Below are 24,449 nucleotides of genomic sequence, written 5' to 3' on the forward strand. Positions count from 1 at the left end.
GCGCCGCAGCCAGCTTGTCCAAGAGGGGAATGCAAGGAATGGGTGACAAGAGGGTGGGTCGCTGGCTGGCTGGGGTCTCTGGTAGAATTCTACCCCTGGACACAGATCTAGGATCAGTTTAGCGTCCACAAATTCTCACTCGTTGGGGGGTAAAACGCTAAACTGATCTGAAACCAGAGTTTAGGAGCGACTAGTTTGGTTTTGTGTATCCTACAGACATGTTTTTGGCACGAGGATCATGAATACCCTAGTAATTCTCTACTTGTTTACAGCTGGATCCTTTCTTCTCATTCTCACAAATATCCAGAGTGCAATAGAGTAGAATAGCATAGAATTTGAGAATTAGGAAAATAAGATCATAAACTTGGAAAAACGATCTTATGAGTTTGATTATATCAATCAATAATTATGGTATAATAGATCATATGCTGCATTAGGCTACTATATTGATACATTGTATTGCTTTTCAGTAAAACTCACTAAAAAAAACTTAAAACTTTTCAGTAAAACAGTAAAACACAAAACAATAATCATACAGTCAATCATATTGTGTGAATTTATTATAATCTTTTGTCTTGTGAGCCAGAATTACTAGGCATTTGTGCATGTGGAAAGTTTGCAATACATATATTATTTATAACATACTATTTGATTGAATGTATTATTGTACAGTACTATTAAAAAGTCCATATTACTGAATGATCGAAAAATGACTAATACAAAGCCAATACGTTATTACATTTGACCATATCACACATCACTCTTATTCTTAATTTCCCTTTATGTCCTGCCTTTGTGTAATATCCTCCAGAGAAAAACAGGTGTCACTAGATGGATCTGTCCCTACTCCCTAGGCCTATACTAATCTGAAAATAGGAATGCACAGCACAAAAAAATGTATTCAACAAAGACAATCACCCGCACAATGTAACCTTTTCCAACACTGAAGCATGCATGAGAGCACCAACTGATCCGGACAACTGTTTGATCACGCCCCCCGTAACCAAGGCGAGTAAGACCTTTAAACAAGTCAACATTCACAAGGCACCGGACCAAACAGAATACAAGGACGTTAGCATGACCGAGTCTGTAATACCAACATGTTTCAAGCAGACCCTGTGCCTAAGATCACCAAGGTAACCTGCCTAAATGACTACCGACCAGGATAAAAAGAACATCAATGTGAGAATGCTATTCACTCTGCAACTGGATCCTGGACTTCCTGACAGGCCAACCCCAGGTGGTAAGGGTAGGTAACAACACATCTGCCGCACTGATCATCAACATGGGGGCCCCTCAGGGGTGCGTGCTCAGCCCCCTCCCAACTCCCTGTTCACCCACAACTGCATGGCCAAGCACGACTCCAACACCATCATTAAGTTTGCCAATGACACAACAGTGGTAGGCCTGATCACTGGCAACGATGAGACAGCCTATAGGGAGGAGGTCAGAGACCTGGCAGTGTGGTGCCAGGATAACAACCTCTCCTTCCCTCATTTGGCATGGGTCCTCAGATCCTCAAAAAGTTCTACAGCTACACCATCGAGAGAATCGTGACTGGTCGCATCACCACCTTGTATGGCTACTGCTCGGCCTCTGAGCGCAAGGCACTACAGTGGGTAGTGCGTACAACCCAGTACATCACTGGGGCCAAACTTTCAGCCATCCAGGACCTCTATAGCAGGCGGTGTCAGAGGAAGGCCCTAAAAATGGCCAAAGACTCCAGCCACCCTAGTCATAGACTGTTCTCTCTGCTACCGCATGGCAAGCGGTACCGGAGTGCCAAGTTTATGTCCAAAAGGCTTCTTAAAAGCTTCTACCCCCGAGCCATAAGACTCCTGAAAAGCTCATCAAATGGCTACCTGGACTATTTGCATTGACCCCTCCCTCCCCCTCACTTTACTTCTACCTACACGTACATATTACCTCAAATACCTCAACTAACCTGTGCCCCCGCACATTGACGCTGTATCGGTACCCCCTGTATATAGCCTCATTACTGTTATTTTATTGTTGCTCTTTAATTATTTGTAAAACTGCATTGTTGGTTAAGGGTTGTAAGTAGCATTTCACTCTAAGGTCTGTTGTGTTCGGCGCATGTGACAAATAATATTTGATTTGATTTGTTATTTGTACCAATTTGGTCAACCTAGCAAATGTGCCAATTTAATTGCTTAATGTTTTTTCCCATGTTCACTCCACCAGTACAGATTGCAATCATTGTTATCACCATTTACATGTTTATTTATGCAATTCTTGTCATGCCAGGCACACATCCAGCCTCCATTTTAATGGGCCATTATTAGAGCTGGCAAAGGCGCAGATCAAACAAGCCAAATAAACACCCACAAATCCATTTCAGCAATGCTCGCTTTGTGGCAATTATTTCATCACTTTGAGCTCAATTCAGACTTTGATACTGTGACAGAATAGAATTGCAATAGCATGATGCTGAAATGGCTATTTATCATTTGTTTGGGGACTGTTGATAATCCTGACATTTTGGAAATGTCCCCTGAAAGCTTTATGTACAGTTCATGAACTCTGTTCATAGTTCACTTTGATATGGCCATTGTGTGGTTGTGTTTGGTTTCACTATCCTTGTGGAGACCAGAACTCCTCACAAGGATAGTAAAACAAGGAAAATTTGGGACTTTTTGCCATCCTTCCCCAAAAGGAAAAAGGCTATTTTAGGCTTAGGAGTTAGGTTTAGGTTTACAATTAGGGTTAGGGTTAGAATTGGGGTTAGGGGGTAAGTTTAGCATTAGGAGTTTGGGTCTGGTTTAGGATTAGGGGTTAGGGTTAACAGTTAGGTTTAGGGGTTAGTGAAAATAGGATTTTGAGTGGGAGTCAATTGTTTGGTAGTGTGTATGTGTGTAAGATAGAGAGAGAGTACTGCAGTAATGGCTCATATCATTCATAGTTTGTGTGACCACTGTGCTCAGAACAGGTGCGTCGACCAAAATGTAATAGAATTCCAACATTGTAGCTGGTCCGCACTCAAAAAGGAGATTCAAGGGTTCTTTTTAGTATTAATTTAATTTAGGGGTAGGTAGATGGACAAACGTTTTGGCCTGTTTCATATGTTTGATGTGCGTGTGTATGTGTCTGCATCTGAGAGAGAGAGAGAGAGAGAGAGAGAGAGAGAGTAATTTAAGTTTTACACATTCAAATTGTCAAATTGTGTATTTGGTGTATTGGGGGAATGGATATTTTATCAAACTGAGGATGCAAGGGTTAAGTTACAGGGAACCATTATTTTCTCTTATAGACACACCCATCTTTATTACTGACTGTGAAAGAGTAGGACAACCTTGACATTCCCCCACACACGCTGTATGTCGCCTCCGGGAGATGGTCATTTTCCTCTCCATGCGAATAGGAGGAGCCCTCAGTTTTACCCGACTGTGTCACTAACGAAGAGGATAAGCCCAGGTGCTGAGGAGAGGGAAAGAGCGATAGGGGTGGTGTGGTTTCTGCAGGTAAACACTAGTAATCCCGAGCACAGAGAGGCAAGTGCGGAGTTTAGCCCACACCAGCACGCTTGCGGACACCGTACGGATCCACCTGTGTTGTTGTATCTTCCATTTTCAGCAACCCGCGGGTGGGAAGCAGCCAATGCCAATGCGCTCTCGACTGTGGACCATGTTCGCAGGTTAGAGGATGCGTAAAAATGCGTAGTAACTGGAATAGCAGGTGCTGGAAGAAGGGCGTCCGACTGTCAACACGTCTAAACTGTGCGCATAGCGCCGAGCGCTGATGTTCAAACCATGGAGAAACAAGCTCTTGCAACGGCTCTTAGCTTGTCCATGAGCGTTATCTCTTTACTCTTGTTGGTCACCGCTATCTTCACCGACCATTGGTACGAGACAGACACCAGAAGGCATAAGGAGAACTGCGACAAGTATGGGTCGGATTCTAACGACCAGAAAAACAGGGAGATGCCTATATACCACTTGCCTCTTGTGGACAACGGCAACTCCAAACGGAACGTGGCGCTTATGAAGCCGATTCACGTCGGGAGTAGAGAGGAGGAATTACTTGAGAACTGGAGGGCAATACTGGGGATGGGGATTCTTGAGACGGAATGTGGGCGTCCGTTGTTCTCCACATATTCTGGACTCTGGAGAAAATGCTACTTTCAAGGCATGGACCGGGATATCGATAAACTCATATCAAAGGGTAAGTTTTAATGTGCACACTAAAAAGTGGGAGAAAAGAAAAACAGTTGTCAAATTTGCTGTCAGTAATCCGTGACTATAGGCAATGACTGTTTTGCATCCCTTTAATCGAGGTAGCTCCATCTGCGGTGATGATTCTGCATACGTGCATTGCGTCAAAACAAGGTTTATGACGGCTCATACACAAGGGCTCATGATTATACACGCCCAAACTAATTTCCAGGAACATTCATTGCTATTTCAAACTCATTACCAATGCTTGCTTTAGTAGGCTATTATGATTTCTATAATTGTCGCATCATGATGAGGGTGCTGGGAAATTATAGCCTAATGATTTAGGTTATTAATAGGCTAATCTATGAGTTACATTTTTTTTTTTAATTCCCTCTCATTTTCCCACAGTGGTAATCGTTGTAGACAGGCCTTGGAAATGTTTGTTTATGTTGTTATCCCAGTCAAATTGTCAATAGAGCCATCTATAGGGCTACAAAAGCTAAAGTGTTGATTGACTACACTTAGAAAAAAATATTCCAAAGGGTTATTTGTCTGTAGCCATAGGAGAACACTTTTTGATTCCAGTTAAACCCTTTTTGGTTCCAGGAAGAACCATTTTGAGTTCCATGTTAAACCCTCGGTGGAAAGGGTTTTTACATGGAACCAAAAATGGTTTTACTTGGAAGCAAAAGGGTTCTACCTGGAAGGGTCAGCCTAAGAACCCTTTTAGGTTTTAGATATCACCTTTTTTTTACCCACAAAGAACCCCCTTTGAAGCCATTTTTTATTCTACAGGGGAAAGTGTTCAACATGGAATCCTACAGGGTTCTTAAGAACCTTCTCTATGGAAAAAAATGGATCTAAAAGGTTTATTTGATTGAAAGTGTTCTACCTACAACCATAAAGGGATCTCCTTTAGGGAAACGCCAGAATAAAACATTTTCTATGACTGAATTCATGCCCAATGTGCTGAAGTTCAAGTTCCTACAAAGTCTTTTTAAGGTTGAAACTCAAAAAGTTGATCGTGATGAAATGATAACTTTTCCACGCGGTGTCCAGTCCATCAAGATTAATGTCGCCCTGATTATTTAAAACGGCTGAGGTGTCATGTGAAGGACCTCGAGCTTCAACACCTACCGTTTGATTTCTGTCAATGTGGATTTAATTTGATACCTGCTTCAACCTGTGAAGAATTGTGCCCATACACTCTTAGAAAATAGCGTTCCAAAAGTGTTCTTTGCGGAAGGTTAGGGTTCTACCAAGAACCGTTTTGATCAGAAGAACCCTTTTTGGAAGACATGATTCTTTGTAAGGCGAAGGTTTCTAACCTAGAACTTTTAATATCCTAAGAACCGTTTTTGGAAGAAAGGGTTATTTGATGATTGGAAGGCAAGAAGGATTCTTTGGAAGGCATGAAGGGTTCTACATAGAACCATATATACAGTGCATTAGGAAAGTATTCAGACCCCTTGACCTTTAACCATTTTTTTTGTTACAGCCTTATTTTAAAATGAAATGTTTTTAAAATGAAAAATTTTAAAATGTTTTTTTCCCCTCATCAATCTACACACAATACCCCATAACGACAAAGCAAAAACAGGTTTTTAGACATTTTTGCAAAATAACATTTACTCAGTATTTTGGTGAAGAACCTTTGTCAGAGATTACAGCCTCGAGGCTTCTTAGAAATGACGCTACAAGCTTGGCACACCTGTATTTGGGGAGTTTCTCCCGTTCTTCTTCTTCTCCTCTCAAGCTCTGTCTGGTTGGATGGGGAGCATCGCTGCACAGCTATTTCCAGGTGTCTCCAGAGATGTTCAATCGGGTTCAAGTCCGGGCTCTGGCTGGGCCACTCAAGGACATTCAGAGACATGTCCCGAAGTCACTCCTGCGTTGTCTTGGCTGTGTGCTTAGGGTCGTTGTCCTGTTGGAATATAAACCTTCACCCCAGTCTGAGGTCCTGAGCGCTATGGAGCAGGTTTTCATCAAGGATCTCTCTGTACTTTGCTTTGTTCATCTTTCCCTCAATCCTGACTAGTCTCCCAGTCCCTGCCACTGAAAAACATCCCCACAGCATGATGCTGCCACCACCATGCTTCACCATAGGGACTGTACCAGGTTTCCTCCAGATGTGACGCCTGGAATTCAGGCCAAAGAGTTCAATCTTGGTTTCATCAGACCAGAGAATCTTGTTTCTCATGGTCTGAGAGTCCTTTAGGTGCCTTTTTGGCAAACTTCAAGCGGGCTATCGTGTGCCTTTTACTGAGGAGTGGCTTCCATCTGGCCACTCTACCATAAAGGCCTGATTGGTGGAGTGCTGCAGAGATGATTGTCCTTCTGGAAGGTTCTCCCATCTCCAGACAGGAACTCTGGAGCTCTGTCAGAGTGACCATCAGGGTTCTTGGTCACCTCGCTGACTAAGGCCCTTCTCCCCTGATTGCTCAGTTTAGCTAGGCGGCCAGCTCTAGGAAGAGTCTTGGTGGTTCCAAACTTCTTCTATTTAAGAATGATGGAGGCCACTGTGTTCTTGGGAACCTTCAATGCTGCAGAATTTTTTGTGTACCCTTTCCCAGATCTGTGCCTCGACACAATCCTGTCTTGAACCTCTACAGACAATTCCTTTGACCTCATGGCTTGGTTTTTGATCTGACATGCACTGTCAACTGCAGGACCTTATATAGACAGGTGTGTAACTTTCCAAATCATGTCCAGTCAATTGAATTTACCACAGGTGGGCTTCAGTCAAGTTGTAGATACATCTCAAGGATGGTCAATGGAAACAGGATGCACCTGAGCAAAATTTCATGTCTCATAGCAAAGGGTCTGAATATTTACACTACCATTCAAACGTTTGCGGTCACTTAGAAATGTCCTTATTTTAAAAGAAAAGCAATTTGTTTGTACGTTAAAATAACATCAAATTGATCGGAAATACAGGGTAGACGTTGTTAATGCTTTAAATGACTATTGTAGCTGGAAACAGCAGATTTTTAATGTAATATCTATGTAGGCATACAGAGGTCGATTATCAGCAACCTTCATTCCTGTGCATTTGTGGGTTCAATTACTGGCTCAAAATGGCCAGAAACAAGTAACTTTCTTCTGAAACTCATCAGTCTATTCTTGTTCTGAGAAATGAAGGCTATTCCATGTGAGATTTTGCCAAGAAAATGAAGATCTCGTACAACGCAGTGTACTACTCACCTCACAGAACAGCGCAACTGGCACTAACCAGAATAGAAAGAGGAGTGGGAGGCCCCGGTGCACAGCTGAGCAAGAGGACAAATACATTAGAGTGTTTAGTTTGAGAAACAGACACCTCACAAGTCATCAACTGGCAGCTTCATTAAATAGTACCGGCAAAAAAACAGTCTCAATGTCAACAGTGAAGAGGCAACTCCGGGATGCTGGCCGCCTAGGCAGTTTCTCTGTCCAGTGTCTGTGTTCTTTTGCCCATCTTAATATTTTATTTTTACTGGCCAGTCTGAGAGATAGATTTTTCTTCGGAGGTGCGATCTAGAACCTAAAAGGGTTTTTCGGCTGTCCCCATAGGAGAAACCTTTGAAGAACCCTTTTTGGTTCCAGGTAGAACCTTTTTGGGTTCCTTTTTTGGTTCTACCTGGAACCAAAAAGGGTCTACACAGGCTCCTGGTGTCCGGTCTGGAGCGTGAAGTCACACACTCTGCTGGTTGGCTACTGCGTAGCAACCTAGAGGTGCCAAAAGCCCTTGTCTGGAAATATATTGGATAGAAGAGCAACGTCAACTTACCAACATTACAACCAGGAATACGACTTTCTCGAAGCGGATCCTCAGTTTGGACCACCACCCAGTACAATGGATCGGATCCCAGTAGGCAAACCAAAACAACGGCGCCGCAGAAGGGGCAGACGGAGCGGTCTTCTGGTCAGGCTCCGTAGACGGGCACATCGCTTACCGCTCCCGAGTATACTACTCACCAATGTCCAGTCTCTTGACAACAAGGTAGACGAAATTCGAGCAAGGGTTGCCTTCCAGAGAGACATCAGAGATTGTAACATTCTCTGTTTCACAAAACATGGCTCACTCGGGATATGTTATCAGTCGATACAGCCACCCGGTTTCTTCACGCATCGCGCCGACAGAAACAAGCATCTCTCTGGTAAGAAGAAGGGCGGGGGTGTATGCCTTATGATTAACGAGTCGTGGTGTGATCACAACAACATACAAGAACTCAAGTCCTTTTGTTCACCTGAACTAGAATTCCTTACAATCAAATGCCGACCGCATTATCTACCAAGAGAATTCTCTTAGATTATAATCACAGCCGTGTATATTCCCCCCTCCCCCCAAGCAGACACCTCGACGGCCCTGAAATAACTTCATTGGACTCTATGTAAACTGGAAACCATATATCCTGAGGCTGTATTTATTGTAGCTGGGGATTTTATCAAAGCTAATCTCATAACAAGGCTCCCTAAATGTTATCAGCATATCGAATGCACGACCCGGACTGGCAGCGTTCTGGATCATTGCTACTCTAACTTCTGTGATGCATACAAAGCCCTCCCTCGCCCTCCTTTCGGGAAATCTGACCACGACTCCATTTTATCGGATTCCACGCTTCAAGTTTGCTTCGATCACAGGGACTGGGATATGTTCCGGATAGCCTCAGACAACAACATTGATGTATACGCTGATTCAGTGAGCAAGTTTATTAGCAAGTGCATCGGTGATGTTGTACCCACGGTGACTATTAAAACCTTCCCCAACCAGAAACCGTGGATTGATGGCAGCATTCGCGCAAAACTGAAAGCGTGAACCACTGCTTTTAATCATAGCAAGGCAACCAGAAACATGACCGAATACAAACAGTGTAGCTACTCCCTCCGCAAGGCAATCAAACAAGCTAAGTGTCAGTATAGAGACAAAGTAGAGTCGCAATTCAACGGCTCAGACACGAGACGTATGTGGCAGGGTCTACAGTCCAATCACGGATTACAAAAAGAAAACTAGCCCCGTCGCTGACACCGACGTCTTCCTCCCAGACAAATTAAACAACTTCTTTGCTCGCTTTGAAAACAATTCAGTGCCACTGACATGGCCCGCTACCAAAACCTGCGGGCTCTCCTTCACTGTGGCCAACGTGAGTAAAACATTTAAACGTGTTAACCCTTGCAAGGCTGCCGTCCCCGACGGCATCCCTAGCCGTGTCCTCAGAGCATGTGCAGACCAGCTGGCTGATGTGTTTACGTACATATTCAATCAATCCCTATCCCAGTCTGCTGTTCCCACATGCTTCAAGAGGGCCACCATTTTTCCTGTTCCCAAGAAAGCTAAGGTAACTGAGCTACACGACTATCACCCCGTAGCATTCACTTCCATCATCATGAAGTGCTTTGAGAGACTAGTCAAGAATCATATCACCTCCACCCTACCTGACACCCTAGACCCACTCCAATTTGCTAACTGCCCCAATATGTCCACAGATGACGCAATTGCAATCACACTGCACACTGCCCTAACCCATCTGAACAAGAGGAATACCTATGTAAGAATGCTGTTCATCGATTAGAGCTCAGCATTTAACACCATAGTTCCCTCCAAACTCATCATTAACTTCTTGGTGACAGGGGGCAGTATTTTCAGGTCTGCATGAAATGCATGCACAAATTCAACTGCCTGCTACTCATCCCCAGAAGATAAGATATGCATATTATTAGTATATTTGGATAGAAAACACACTGAAGTTTCTAAAACTGTTTGAATCATGTCTGTGAGTGTAACAGAACTTATTTAGCAGGCGTAACCCCGAGGACAAACCATTCTGATTTTTTTTTTAGTTCACTCTCTTTTCAAGAGTTTTTCACTGGGAATCCAGATTTCTAAGTGACCTTCTTGCAGTTTCTATCGCTTCCACTGGATGTCAACAGTCTTTAGAAATTGGTTGAGGTTATTCCTTTGAATAATGAACAAGTACAGCCGTCTTGAACGAGGGTCACTTGAAGTGTACTGTTAGATAGAGGCGTGTGACTAGAAAGCATGCTTCAGTTTGTTTTCTTCCTGTATTGAACACAGATCATCCCGTCTTCAATTTTATCGATTATTTACGTAAAAAAATACCTAAGTTGTATTACAAATGTAGTTTGAAATGTTTTGGCAAAGTTTACAGGTAACTTTTGAGAAAGGACCATTTGTGATGTTTATGGGACATATTGGAGTGCCAACAAAAGAAGCTCGTCAAAGGTAAGGCATGAATTATATTTTTATTTCTACGTTTTGTGTCGCGCCTGCAGGGTTGAAATATGGTTTCTCTCTTTGTTTACAGATAATAGCATCGTTTGCTTTCGCCGAAAAGCCTTTTTGAAATCTGACATGTTGGCTGGATTCACATCAAGTATAGCTTTAATTTTCTATCTTGCATGTGTGATTTAATGAAAGTTGGATTTTTATAGTAATTTATTTGAATTTGGCGCTCTGCATTTTCCCTGGCTTTTGGCCAGGTGGGCGTCCCACATATCCCAGAGAGGTTAAGCTCGAAACCCTGGGTCTCGACCCCGCCCTGTGCAACTGGGTCCTGGACTTTCTGATGGAACGCCCCCAGGTGGTGAGGGTAGGAAACAACATCTCCACCCCGCTGATTCTCAACATTGGGGCCCCACAAGGGTGCGTTCTCAGCCTTCTCCAGTACTCCCTGTTCACCCATGACTGCATGGCCATGCACGCCTCTACAGTGGTAGGCTTGATTACCAACAACGACGAGATGGCCTACAGGGAGGAGGTAAGGGCCCTCGGAGTGTGGTGTCAGGAAAATAACCTCACACTCAACGTCAACAAAACAAAGGAGATGATCATGGACTTCAGGACACAGCAGAGGAGCACCCCCCCTATCCACATCGACGGGACAGTAGTGGAGAAGGTGGAAAGTTTTAAGTTCCTCGGCGTACATATCACGGACAAACTGAAATTGTCCACCCACACAGACAGCGTGGTGAAGAAGGAGCAACAGCGCCTCTCCAACCTCAGGAGGCTGAATACATTTGGCTTGTCACCGAAACCACTCACAAACCTTTACAGATGCACAATCGAGAGCATCCTGTCGGGCTGTATCACCGCCTGGTACGGCAACTGCTCTGCCCACAACCATATGGCTCTCTAGAGGGTAGTGAGGTCTGCACAACGACATCACCGGGGGCAAACTACCTGCCCTCCAGGACACCTACAGCACCCGATGTCACAGGATGGCCAAAAAGATCCTCAAGGACAACAACCACCCGAGTCACTGCCTGTTCACCCTCGCTATCATCCAGAAGGCGAGGTTTGTACAGGTGTATCAAAGCTGGGACCAAGAGACTGAAAAACAGCTTCTATCTTAAGGCCATTAGACTGTTAAACAACCATCACTAACATTGAGTGGCTGCTGCCAACATACTGACTCAAATCTCTAGCCACTTTAATAATGAAACAATTAGATGTAATAAGTGTATCACTAGTCACTTTTTAAACAATGCCACTTTATATAATATTTACATATCCTACATTACTCATCTCATATGTATATACTGTATTTTATACCATCTACCGCATGGCCATCACTCATCCATATATTTATATGTACATATTCTTATTCATTCCTGTACACTTGTGTGTATAAGGTAGTTGTTGTGAAATTGATAGATTACTCATTACTGCACGGTCGGAACTAGAAGCACAAGCATTTCGCTACACTCGCATTAACATCTGCTAACCATGTCTATGTGAGCAATACAATTTGATTTAATTTGACAAACCGAGATATTTAATTAAATATGGATCCATTATGACTTCTACAAGATCAAGCATTTCGCTACACTCGCATTAACATCTGCTAACCATGTGTATGTGACAAATAAAATTTGATTTGATTTACATTTGTTGTCACACAGGACCACGTGCTGACACAGACCAATCATGGCCGGAAGGCTACGAGGAGGCTCCCAGTTGACTCGCTCAGGCAGGATGAAAACGACTACATCGACCATGATCCTTTGCTAGTTACGGCCACTTTCACCATGATCCTCAGCAATTTTTGGGGGGGCCATTCAGCACCATTCAGCAATATGGCGTGCTTAAAATTAAAATACTTCCGAATTCATGTGCCAATCGGGAGTTTTCCATAGGAATACGTGGATGACGTCAGCGCTATCACTATCTACTGATTTTAATGTCTATGGTTCTTACCTGGAACCAAAAAGGGTGCTCCTATGGGGACCATCGAAGAACAATTTTGGAACCCTTTTTTCTAAGAGTGTATAGGGAATAGGGTGCCATTTGGGACACAACCAGGGACTGCGAGCAGAGCTACTCATATCTATGCAAAGGCACGGAGTGTTGGCTAGTGTAAATAAACACACAACCTCCTAACTCTCTGAGCGTGAGATGCAGATATTGAGTTCGCAGCCTCACACGCCTCACGCTCACAGTGAGAGATCAAACACAGGTGTGAGCGCACACTTCAAAGTGCCCGCTCAATATGCACATGATGATGTTTCATCATTTCTACCAAGTATGAAATGATTGCGGTTCCCATGCATTATGTAGATGTGGACCACAAGACGGATCTACAATGATTCCTATGATACGTCTTTTGAATGTGTGTAAAGATTTTGAATAAAAAGTGTTTTAAAGAGCATCAGCGCTTCATTCGATGGGAAACTGTTTAGATTTTGTCCCACCACTTCAAGTTGTGGGAGCTCAGCCGGAAATAAAGACAGAAGTTCAAAGAGTCTTGGACGTCCATGGCCATGAATAATGGGCGTGGTCTTGGGCGTCTACGAGTGCGCTGAGTCGGGAAGCAAGTTCAGGGAGTGTTTTAATAAAATAAACAAAACATAATACAAACAAGAAACACTAACAGCACACAGACATGAAACTGAAACAAAAACAATGATGCCTGTGGAAGGAACCAAAGAGTGACATATACAGGGAAGGTAATCAGGGAAGTGATGGAGTCCAGGTGAGTCTGATGACGCACAGGTGCGTGTAACGATGGTGACGAGTGTGCGCCATAACGAGCAGCCTGGTGACTTAGAGGCCAGAGAGGGAGCACACTTGACAGTAACCTCTCACCGATGCGCAGCGCCAGCTGCAGGTTGCCGACCAAAATGACGATCCTGGGGATCAGGAGCAGACCGGTCACCTCTGCTGAGGCGCGGGAAACCAGTCAGTCCGGCTGAGAAGCGGGAGCATGGCAATCTAGAGCACCGGAGAGAGCATATGTGAAGGTACCCCTCCCCTGACAGACTGGCTGAGGCATGAGAGCCTGACGAGCCGGTGGAGGCAGGGGAGACTGGCGATCCGGTGAAGGCATGAAAGCCCGACGAGCCAGCTTTAGCAGGGGAGCCTGGTGATCTGGCTGAGGCATGAGAGCCTGACGAACCGGCGGAGGCAGGGGAGCATGGCGATCTGTCTGAGGCATGAGAGCCTGTAGCGGCTCCCGGACCCTACGTCATTCCCACCAAACAAAATAAAAACACTCCCTGATACTTCCCTTAGGTGAGGCGTCATTCTGCAACGATGTGCGCTGGGAGTCAGGAAGCAAGTTCAGGGAGTGAGTGTTTTAATAAATAAACATAACATAAAACAACGCACAGACTAAACACTGGAACAGAAACAATGACGCCTGGGGAAGGAACCAAAGGGAGTGACATATACTGTCACGCCCTGGCCTTAGTATTTTGTGTTTTCTTTATTATTTTGGTCAGGCATGGGTGTGACATGGGTGAATTATGTGTTTGTCTTGTCTAGGGGTTTTGTAGATTGATGGGGTTGTGTTTAGTATAGTAGTCTAGGTAAGTCTATGGTTGCCTGGAGTGGTTCTCAATCAGAGACAGGTGTTTATCGTTGTCTCTGATTGGGAACCATATTTAGGCAGCCATATTCTTTGGGTATTTTGTGGGTGATTGTTCCTGTCTCTGTGTTTGTTGCACCAGATAGGGCTGTTTTGGTTTTTCACGTTTCTTGTTTTGTATATTGTTCATTTTTCATCTTTCATTGAAGATGTATAAAGATAACCACGCTGCATTTTGGTCCTCCTCTCTTTCGACGGAAGAAACCCGTAACATATACAGGGAAGGTAATCAGGGAAGTGATGGAGTCCAGGTGAGTCTGATGACGCGCAGGTGCGTGTAACGATGGTGACAGGTGATTGCCACAACGAGCAGCCTGGTGACTTAGAGGCCGGAGAGGGAGCACAGGTGACAACTGTACTCTCATATAAGAAAGAGACAACATTTTACAGTAGCTCACCTTTAGAGACACCGTAACTTCAGCAAAGGTAACTTTGTAACACTTTATAAGCAGCCTTTATAAAGGTACCTTTTCTAAACGGCTTATAACAGTTATTTAATCATTTGTAAATGCGTTATAAACAAATTAAAAAGGGTACCTTATAAAGTGTTACTGAGAACTCCCTATGTAAAACTGTCTAAACCTGTCCAGTTTGGAAAGATAACAAAATAGGCAACAGCACAGGCCAAGTTAAATTAATTTGTCCTGCATATAGTTGATTACTATACCAATTCAACTCTACAGTATACCTAGGCCTGCCATGCGCGTAAGGGACACTGGACAACCCATTGGTTGCTTCAAAGCCAAGTAAGTGTCAGTGTTTACTATTTTCAAACCAAGTTAGCCATTGCATGGAAATACAAGAGCTCAAATGTCACAGTTTGAGGCAGTTGATGATGGTAAAGAGAAATATTGAGTATTGCCCTTTACAATGTGACCTGACACATCAATTTTATAGCACTGTTATAAGCATTCCCTGTATAATATGCAATGCCTGGTTTATGACACAAAAGGATCCAACCCTTTTTTCAATTTACACCAAAAATTACATACCCAAATCTAACTGCCTGTAGCTCAGGACCTGAAGCAAAGATATTCAAATTCTTGATATAATTTAAAAGAGAACACTTTGAAGTTTGTGGAAATGTGAAAATAATGTTGGAAAATGTAACACATTAGATCTGGTAAAAGATAAGGCCATAATGTATTATTCCAGCCCAGGCACAATTTAGATTTTGGCTTCTAGATGGCAGCATATGTGCAAAGTTTTAGACAGATCCAATGAACCATTGCTTATCTGTTCAAAATGTTGTATAAAGACTGCCTAATTGGTTTATTAATACATTTTCAAGTTCATAATTGTGCACTCTCCTCAAACAATAGCATGGTATTCTTTCACTGTAATAGCTACTGTATATTGGACAGTGCAGTTAGATTAACAAGAATTTAAGCTTTCTTCACATATCAGATATGTCTATGTCCCGGGATTTTTTTTTTGTTACTTACAACCTCAGGCTAATGTAATTAGCATATGTTTAGCTCAACCATCCTGAGGGGGGGACACCGATCCCATAGAGGTTAACGATCACTGACATAAAGCTGTTATGACATTAAAAGTTAAATGAAACTTTTATACAGTACATGATTATAAACCATTATAATATGGCATTATGCCATGTACATCTTATGGTAACTTCAAGTAAAGACCTGTAAGTAGGGCAACGATTTTACATAACAAAAGTTAAACGTGCTAATGTTAAAACGTAGAGCTTTTTAGTAATCTATTCTCTCTACAGGTATTGCGGATCGATGCACAACTGTCAAGTACCATTTCTCTCAGCCTATTCGGCTTCGAAACATCCCACTCAACCTGACGAGAACCATTCAGCAAGATGAATGGCATCTCTTACGTATGTATTGCAGTCCCAGAACCATCAGCAATAAAACATAGCATGGCTAGCTGTTTTTTATAGAGAGAAATAGTAATGGTGTCGTTGGCCAAAGCCTATGGGGAACCTATGGGGAACTGTAAGAGATCTTATACGTTTCGTTCTATGAGATAATCTTCCTCAGCTAACGTCACTTTGTGAATTTTGAAGCATTTATGTAATCAAAACAAGCACATATAGCACATACATACTTTAGAATTCATAAAGGTCATGTAAACTGACTGATATTATCTCATAGAACAAAACATATAAGATCTCCTAAGCATGTGTTTACTTCAGATTCTCAGAGTTTATCCTATAATTCCATTAATTTCCTCCATAGCAATACCCAACGAACCAGAGGTAGAAAATGCTAGCTCATTTCCGGTTTGGTCTGAGCCAAAAGTCTCTTGAACAATGGTTAGATGGTCTTGGTGTGGTGTGAGAAGTTTGATTCCAGGTGCCCTACAACTGATCTATGTCGGTGTCTGCGGTGGGATAGTCTGACGTCTGTCATGCGTAGTGTTAGGGTCCTTTAAGATGAGCTTTTCCAGGTAGTGGTTGGTCCAAAAAAACATAGCGACCCTCACTTTCATCTTACGGATTTGGGGCAAATTTCTACCACCATCTTTGCTCAAACAATATCATTGTATCCCTACCCATATTATTTCCATTATTTATTGGGGAAATGTTTTACTGTTACTTGCTCTTCCCATCCCTTGTATTATGTTTTTTTTTTTGTATAAATAGTTACATGTTTTGTATGTGTGTTTTTTTTAAGTCTGTTTTTCAGTGCTTCGTACAGTACTGTAGACTAAAGGTTCTGAACATGTCTGCTGTGTCTAGGTTTGATAATGAAATAACAGTGGATGTCCAATTCCCAGTGCTCCATATTCATTTGGCTTCATGCTGTGGAACCTTTAGAACCTTCAGACAACCATAGTGATCTCTTCAGAGAACCATGATCTGTAATAAAGCTAATACTGTACCCACATGCTGAATATGTTAAGCTAACCTTTCGAAGCTAGCATTCCTACTCCAGTGTCCGACCCCTGATGATCGGATTACTACATGGTTATAGAAAATGTTCACGGGGAGGAAGTAAATGTCAGCTTGTAAAAGAAAAACATATGAACTCCACACAGTCTTATTATTACTCCACAACTAGTCTGAGAAAGAACATTCATCAAAGTCAAAATGTGATTGGTTTTCTTTGTCTGCCTGCCACCTTTAGACAGTGTTTGCATCCGAAATGGCACCCTATTCCCTATTAAGTGCACTACTTTTGCGTGCACCGTTGTTCCCTATTAAGTGCATAGGGTGTTATTTGGGACGTTGCCAGTGGTTTCCTGTTCGAGTTTGATCCTGTGTTAGGATACTGCAACTCGATCTGACAAATGTATGAGATGCAGAGTAGGCCTACATTGGGGGGGGGGAGTATACTATCGGATATGTGATTTATGATCAATGTGTCATAATGTTGCTACAGTATAGTTGCAGGAATTGAATATTTCCATTAACATATCCCGCTATAACACTGTTGTGTGTTGAGTGACATAATGCTTGCCATAACGTGTACTGAAAAACAAGGCACAATGCTGTCACGATGCATTAAGGAAATCATTCAAATTCACCTATTTTTAACAGTCGTTGCTGGCCATTTTACGTTATGACAGGCATCATGTCATTCTTATGACAGGGTTGTAACAAATGTAGGACAGGGGAGACGAAATGCAAAGTATTACCTAATAAAAACAAATGTTTCCCGTGGTTGTTTGGAGACTGTTGAGGGGTAGCATGAGCGGGTTTACTAGGTGGTGGTTGTCATGGAAATGTTGGTGTGTGCTAATGTTTTCACTTGTGTGTGTGTGTATGTGTGCTTATGTGTTCGCTTTTGTGTATGCTGGTGTCTGTATCTTTGTGTACTTGCTTGTGTGTGTGTGCTATGTTTATATGTGTGTGTGTCTCAGATCTGCGGCGAATCACGGCGGGGTTCCTTGGGATGGCGGCCGCCGTTTTGCTGTGTGGCAGCATTGTGGCCACAGTGGGCTTCTTTTGGGAGGAGAGCCTCACCCAGCACGTCTCCGGCCTGCTCTTCCTCATGGCAGGTACAAAGCCTGCCAACTACCAACACCCTACCTCTCCTATGTGTGTGTGTGTTAGAGAGAGAAACAGAGAGAGACAGCGATATAGAGAGAGTGTGTGCTTCTCTTTCCTTTTCATTGTTGGTTTCAACTTTTGTCTCTCTGTGCCTCTTTTTACAACAGCTCTATATCTCTATCTTTAGTTTTCTCCCCCTTTGTCTCTATCTGGCTCTCTCTCGCTCTCGCTCTCTCGCTCTCTCCCTCTCTTTGTCTCGTCCAAATCTTCCTCACAACTGTTCATCAAACACATACAGTAAAGGCTCTTTTTTAGCAGAATTTGTAAATGCCTAATGGATACAGATGCATTCGTAAAACCTTATAGACAGGTGTTAATATGCATAATAAACCATGCCATAGCCATTCATAATAGCTAATCGCTACAAACAGGAGACTACTTCAATGGTTGTATGCAAACATTCCTTTAACATATTTATAACATTACACAATAGGGCGGCTCATTTTTCATTTCAGTTGAGTTTTAGATTTCCTTTCAACTTGTGTTTTTTTGTTTATTTATTGATGTTATACTCATGAATTGTCATTCCATGCAGATGGTTATTAAAGTGGCAATTCGGGATTGGTACATCCATTTTTAGACTTTTTAATGAATAATATATAGCCATTGATTCTTGAAGAATATAACTTATAAATATCTCCTGATTTTACTTCAACTGTCTAGCCTGTCCTTTGTTGTTATTTGAATCCTGTATGACCTCTTTGATAAAAATCTTGGAGCTAAAAATGTGTCCCCTCCAGGGATATTCTGCACCATCTCCTTGTGCACCTACGCCGCCAGCGTCTCCTACGACCTCTCCCGGAACCCACCCTTCATCTATGGACTGCCCGGCGACGTGGACCATGGTTACGGCTGGTCCATCTTCTGCGCCTGGGTCAGCCTGGGACTTACCGTGGCATCGGGCTGCCTCTGCACCACCTACCCCTTCTTCAGCCAAACCAAGGCCCTGCACTCCAAAACCGCCCGGGAGTCCTCGGTATGAGCAGTGTGAGAGAATTGTGCGCCCCCTGTAGATTTGGAGGATCTAGGAAGACCAATATAAGAGGAGGTGTTTTATTTGTACGAAACCAGAGATGAAACATAGTTTCCACAGTGAGATATGGGATATCTTGTTGGTCTTTTTTGTAGACTCTCGCCATCCTTTATCGAGGTGTTATGGAAGGTGCAGCTGTTATGATGTGTTATGTGTGTGTTTGTATGTGCACACAGGCAAACTCACACATACATATGGACCTACACATGTGTACACAAGCACACACACAGTCTCTCTCTCTCTCTCTCCAAGATATGGAGAACAATATGAGAGTGAATAACATGAAACGATGCAAATACCCACACAGGCATACCACACACATAAAACATGTGTGTATATATTAGCATATATACAAAAAAGACAGAATTCTTATGGGTGGTTTGGTAAGATTGAATCAAATGGACATTGTATAAAACTACTAGTATCACTTTAAAAGCAAGAACCCTCCTTTTTTTCAGATGTAAGTGATATATTTTCTAAACTCTTAAGTACAAAACTCTAAACTGATAGCATGTGTAATGCCCCCTATCTTATGTTCAGAACCTTTGATTGTGCATTCATTGGGGTTTCACATCTTTATTTTCCATTAAATACCATGAGCACATTTTGGTTAGTCACCAATACATCAGATAATGATGTAGTCATTTTAACTACTATTTTCAGTTCTTTTCAATCACTTTCGTGCAATTTTCACTAGTATGTGGTACATTTTCACGACAAGAACAAAAATCAAAACAGATCATCACAATCGTCCCTGTTTCAAAACTCACATTTCCAATTGACTGAGAAAAACAAACGAAAAAAGTCTCTGTTCACTGCACCAAATCACTTTTTTGGGGGGGTTACATAATCAATCTAAGTGTCTGCTTTTCAAAATGCAATATTCACTTTACTTTTGATATGAGTTTCTTGTCATTTGTTAACAATACAATTATCTATCACTTAATCAAACTGCTCAAAACTGATAACCACTGAGCCACAAGTATGTACTGCCTAGTTAACGTATATAGTTTGATAACTGTTGAACACTGTAAATGTCTATTTTTATACCTAAATGTAGCAATTTGACATCAATTTATGTTGGAAGGTAAAAGCATATGGATGTGACTGTAAATACTACATCATCATTCTCCATCAGCCAGTGTGCTCCAATAGGACAAAGGGGAAAGAATCCCTATGTGCTACAAATTGAGATTATAGTGTCGTGCACAATGCACTGCTGAAATACCTGGGTTGTGCACTGCTGATACACATTTCAAAACTGTTCTTTTTGAAGTGCTGAATAGAAAGAATACTAGATGGTAAATATATATTTTCCATACAGTATTTGACTCTAACTTGACATACCATTTTTTTTAAACAATTTGTATCCAATGGCAGGTTGTGAGCACGTTGAGAAATATGTCAGTTTAACAGTTTCATAATCCGTATACAGCACACGTGTAGGACAAATCATCACAAATAGGGGTATTGTAAAGCAGTTGGCTACTGTAAAAACGTAGTACGGGTGTTGTGTGCTATTTCTGCCGCATGCATCATTGTGAAAGATCCCCCTTTTCTACGGGACTTGTCAACTAATACAGTATCGCCTGTCGCTCTGCTTGAAATTCGTCAGCTTACAATGTACAAATGAAATTCAGATGATGAGTGAAATATATTATTATACACAATACAGGTATTTCAACACTACACTATCATTCCAAATGGTAGCACACAGAGTGACTCTTTCCATGTTGTCCTATTGGAGCACACTGGCTGATGGAGAATGATGTAGTATTTACAGTCACATCCATATAGGATTTGGATTTACCTTACAACATAAATTGATGTCAAACTGACACATTTATGAGGTAAAAATACAGAAATGTACAGTGTTCAGCAGTTATCGTACTGTATACGTAAAGTAGGCATTACATCGTTTTGGTTCAGTAGTTATCAGTTTTGAGCAGATTTATTAAGTGATAGATAATTGTATTCTTAACAAATTATAAGAAAATCATATAACAAAATGAAGGGAATATTGCATTTTGAAAAGCAGGTACTAAGATTGACTATATATCCAAAATGAAAGAGTGATTTGATGCAGTAACTTTGTGAATTTGTTTGTTGTACTCAGTCAATTGAAAATGTGCTTAGAGTTTTGAAACATGAGCCATTTTAATGATCTGTTTAGATTTTTGTGCTTGTTGTGAAAATGTACCACATACTTGTGAAAATTGCACCAAAGGGATTGAAAAAAATGTATTCCACAGCCTATGTCATTCTGATGGATTCTATTGGTAATTTTAGTTGTAGCAATCAAATTGTACAAAGTTTTTAGTGAACCCATTAACCAGTCCCTTCCCAAACAGATAAGGCATAATCACTAATAATTTCAAAATGTGTGCCAGACTGTGAGAAGAATACTGACAATGATAGGCGAAGGACTACAGGGATTGTTGCTTACAAAGTTGAGGAAAGTCATTTTTCTCGCTCGTGGACACAAATGGTGCACGATTCAACATTGGAATGTGAAAACAGTAGAAACTGGATGAGATCATGTTGACACACCGCTTGAATGGATGTAAGACTTTTGTGTTGGAACGTCATCACACATGTTCTGAGCAGCCAACAGTGAGGGGTGGGCCCTGAAAGTTACATGCTGCCCCATGGAATGGCCAGCTTTCGCAACGACTCTATCTGACCTGGAAGACTTGTAGGGACCTTGAATGGCTTGTGGGGACATTAAATGGCTTGTGTGGACCTTGCAGGTTATGTATGTTCAACTCAGCATGCTGTGTCAGAAGCAGAGCAGCAATTCCGAGATGGTACATTGAGCTTCAAGTCTTCTATATTGACATTTAAATCGAGCTGTAAATAAAATATGATCAACAAGAACGTGTCTAAAGAGTTTATGACATGCCTTATGTTAAGCTTTGTCTCTGTGTGTTACCTGTGTTACAAAGGCCTGCATGATGCCGTTATAATGCACTTTCAAGACCCCCTTATAATGTTATATCATAATGATCCTTCATGCACTCATGACAAAGTCTTGTCAGTATACCATTGTAGCACATCAGAGCATAGTTAAACTACTAGAACCAAGAGGTCTTGAGCAGTATTGCCATAATCATCTATGTTGGGAGCTGGGAACGGCACTGTGTGCAACGCTGTTCAGTGTCCAAGGAGCTGAAATCAGCAATCAGCTGTCTTCTATTTTTACCTCAAATTGCAGTACTGTCCATGGTTCTGAAACATTATTTACGTGTGCACTGTTATAATTGCATGATTTAGGATCAGCACAGGTTAGATATAAGTGCTTTAATTTTACCTACTGCTTTCTCAATAGTCACCACATCAGGCTCAAGGTCACTCAAGATCACTTTGAAATGTCCGAAGGATGATGGCAAATGCCTTCAAAACCGCCCACTAGGGGCGGTGGGCTTGGGTTTTGCTAGGGCGTTGTGGATGGTGGTGGCAGATGGGCGTAATCTCATGACTCCGGATCTGAAGGTTGTATGTTTAATCCCAGTGGAACACACTCATTTTTAAAATAGTTTTCCGTATTCCAAACACTTAATTTAACAATTCGTAATGAATGCCAAAACTTTATGTTTTGACCTTATCAAAAACTTTAACACTTAACTTCTGACGTTTGGAGCAACTTCAAAATTTGAGGTTTGGAGAAACAGATTGATGCTGAGAAGGAGGAGATGGCTTTATTGGTCCGCTAATACAGAACTATTAAAAGCACAGTAGACTACTTTTGCTGGGAATCTCCCCCAAAAAAAAAAAAATATAAATAAAAATATTACAAAATTTCTTCAGATTTATCAGGGGGTGCTGATGGTGCACCTCTACTTCCCGCGGCTATGCATTCAGATCAGCCTTCCCGATTTAACTTTCATAAACTACATTAGTAGAAAGTGGACTGGTTTGACCTGTAGGCCTATAACAAACACTCTAAATAGTCAAAATAATTATCTTCCCAGAGCCTTTCAAATCAAGACATCCATTTGTTAAAGACACTCTCCAGCTATTTTTTTTACTTCCCGCATTGAAAAACAATATTCTGAGAATATATACAGTAAAGTACCGGCACGTAAGGGTGAAGTAAACATACTTGAGCAAAATAGTGTTTTTCAGAAAAAAAAAAAAAATGTATTCAAGGAGTTGGTCTCTCTGATTGGGGAACTCAGATGTCATCAGCATTCCCCCTTGATTGCTGAAACAATAGAGGAGCAATAGAAGACAAAAGGCCCACCCATCCACTTGTGCCATGTCATGAGGAGATCTGTACCAGTTACTGAAATGCACCTTTTGTTAAGTAAATCAGATGATAACTGAGGTGCTAGGGAGGCTGGAGTGGGTCTTTAAGAAATACTGTAAATTCAACTAGCTTGTAAAACCGAAATACTATCCCCATTCTTCAGGTGTACATAGGATTAATCTCTTCTAATTCTCTCTTCTGAGAGAAAACACATCTTCTTGGATCTGTGTGCTGAGGTTACCGTAGGACACACCTTAGAGAACCTCAGTCTCCATATTAAAAGTGGCCTACCAAGTCTCTGTTCTCTGGTGAGAACAACCCGACCACAGCTCCATCTCTTGACTCCAAAGTCCAAGCCACTTACCGTGCTGGAACTGCTGACTCCGCTATTCCCTCCGCAAGGCTATCAAACAAGCTAAGCGCCAGTACAGAGACAAAGTAGAATCTCAATTCAACGGCTCAGACACAAGAGGTATGTGGCAGGGTCTACAGTCAATCACGGACTACAGGAAGAAACCCAGCCCAGTCACGGACCAGGATGTCTTGCTCCCAGGCAGACTAAATAACTTTTTGCCCGCTTTGAGGACAATACAGTGCCACTGACACGGCCTGCAACGGAAACATGCGGTCTCTCCTTCACTGCAGCCGAAGTGAGTAAGACATTTAAACGTGTTAACCCTCGCAAGGCTGCAGGCCCAGACGGCATCCCCAGCCACGCCCTCAGAGCATGCGCAGACCAGCTGGCCGGTGTGTTTACGGACATATTCAATCAATCCCTATACCAGTCTGCTGTTCCCACATGCTTCAAGAGGGCCACCATTGTTCCTGTTCCCAAGAAAGCTAAGGTAACTGAGCTAAACGACTACCGCCCCGTAGCACTCACATCCGTCATCATGAAGTGCTTTGAGAGACTAGTCAAGGACCATATCACCTCCACCCTACCTGACACCCTTGACCCACTCCAATTTGCTTACCGCCCAAATACGTCCACAGACGATGCAATCTCAACCACACTGCACACTGCCCTAACCCATCTGGACAAGAGGAATACCTATGTGAGAATGCTGTTCATCGACTACAGCTCGGCATTCAACACCAT

The 24,449-nt window shown here is 42.2% G+C and overlaps 1 protein-coding gene across 1 annotated transcript; it reads left to right on the forward strand.

The window, feature by feature from the left end:
- The first annotated feature begins 3,306 nt into the window (after positions 1 to 3,306).
- On the forward strand, positions 3,307 to 21,975 carry tmem178 (transmembrane protein 178). Its single transcript, XM_024443486.2, has 4 exons — positions 3,307 to 4,182; positions 15,777 to 15,890; positions 17,879 to 18,016; positions 18,809 to 21,975. Exons 1-4 carry the CDS (start codon positions 3,771 to 3,773, stop codon positions 19,048 to 19,050), a joined length of 906 nt encoding a protein of 301 aa, XP_024299254.1. The 5' UTR covers positions 3,307 to 3,770; the 3' UTR covers positions 19,051 to 21,975.
- Positions 21,976 to 24,449: the final 2,474 nt, after the last annotated feature.

The sequence above is a fragment of the Oncorhynchus tshawytscha genome, linkage group LG02 (genome assembly GCF_018296145.1).
Source record: "Oncorhynchus tshawytscha isolate Ot180627B linkage group LG02, Otsh_v2.0, whole genome shotgun sequence".
Lineage (NCBI taxonomy): Eukaryota > Metazoa > Chordata > Actinopteri > Salmoniformes > Salmonidae > Oncorhynchus > Oncorhynchus tshawytscha.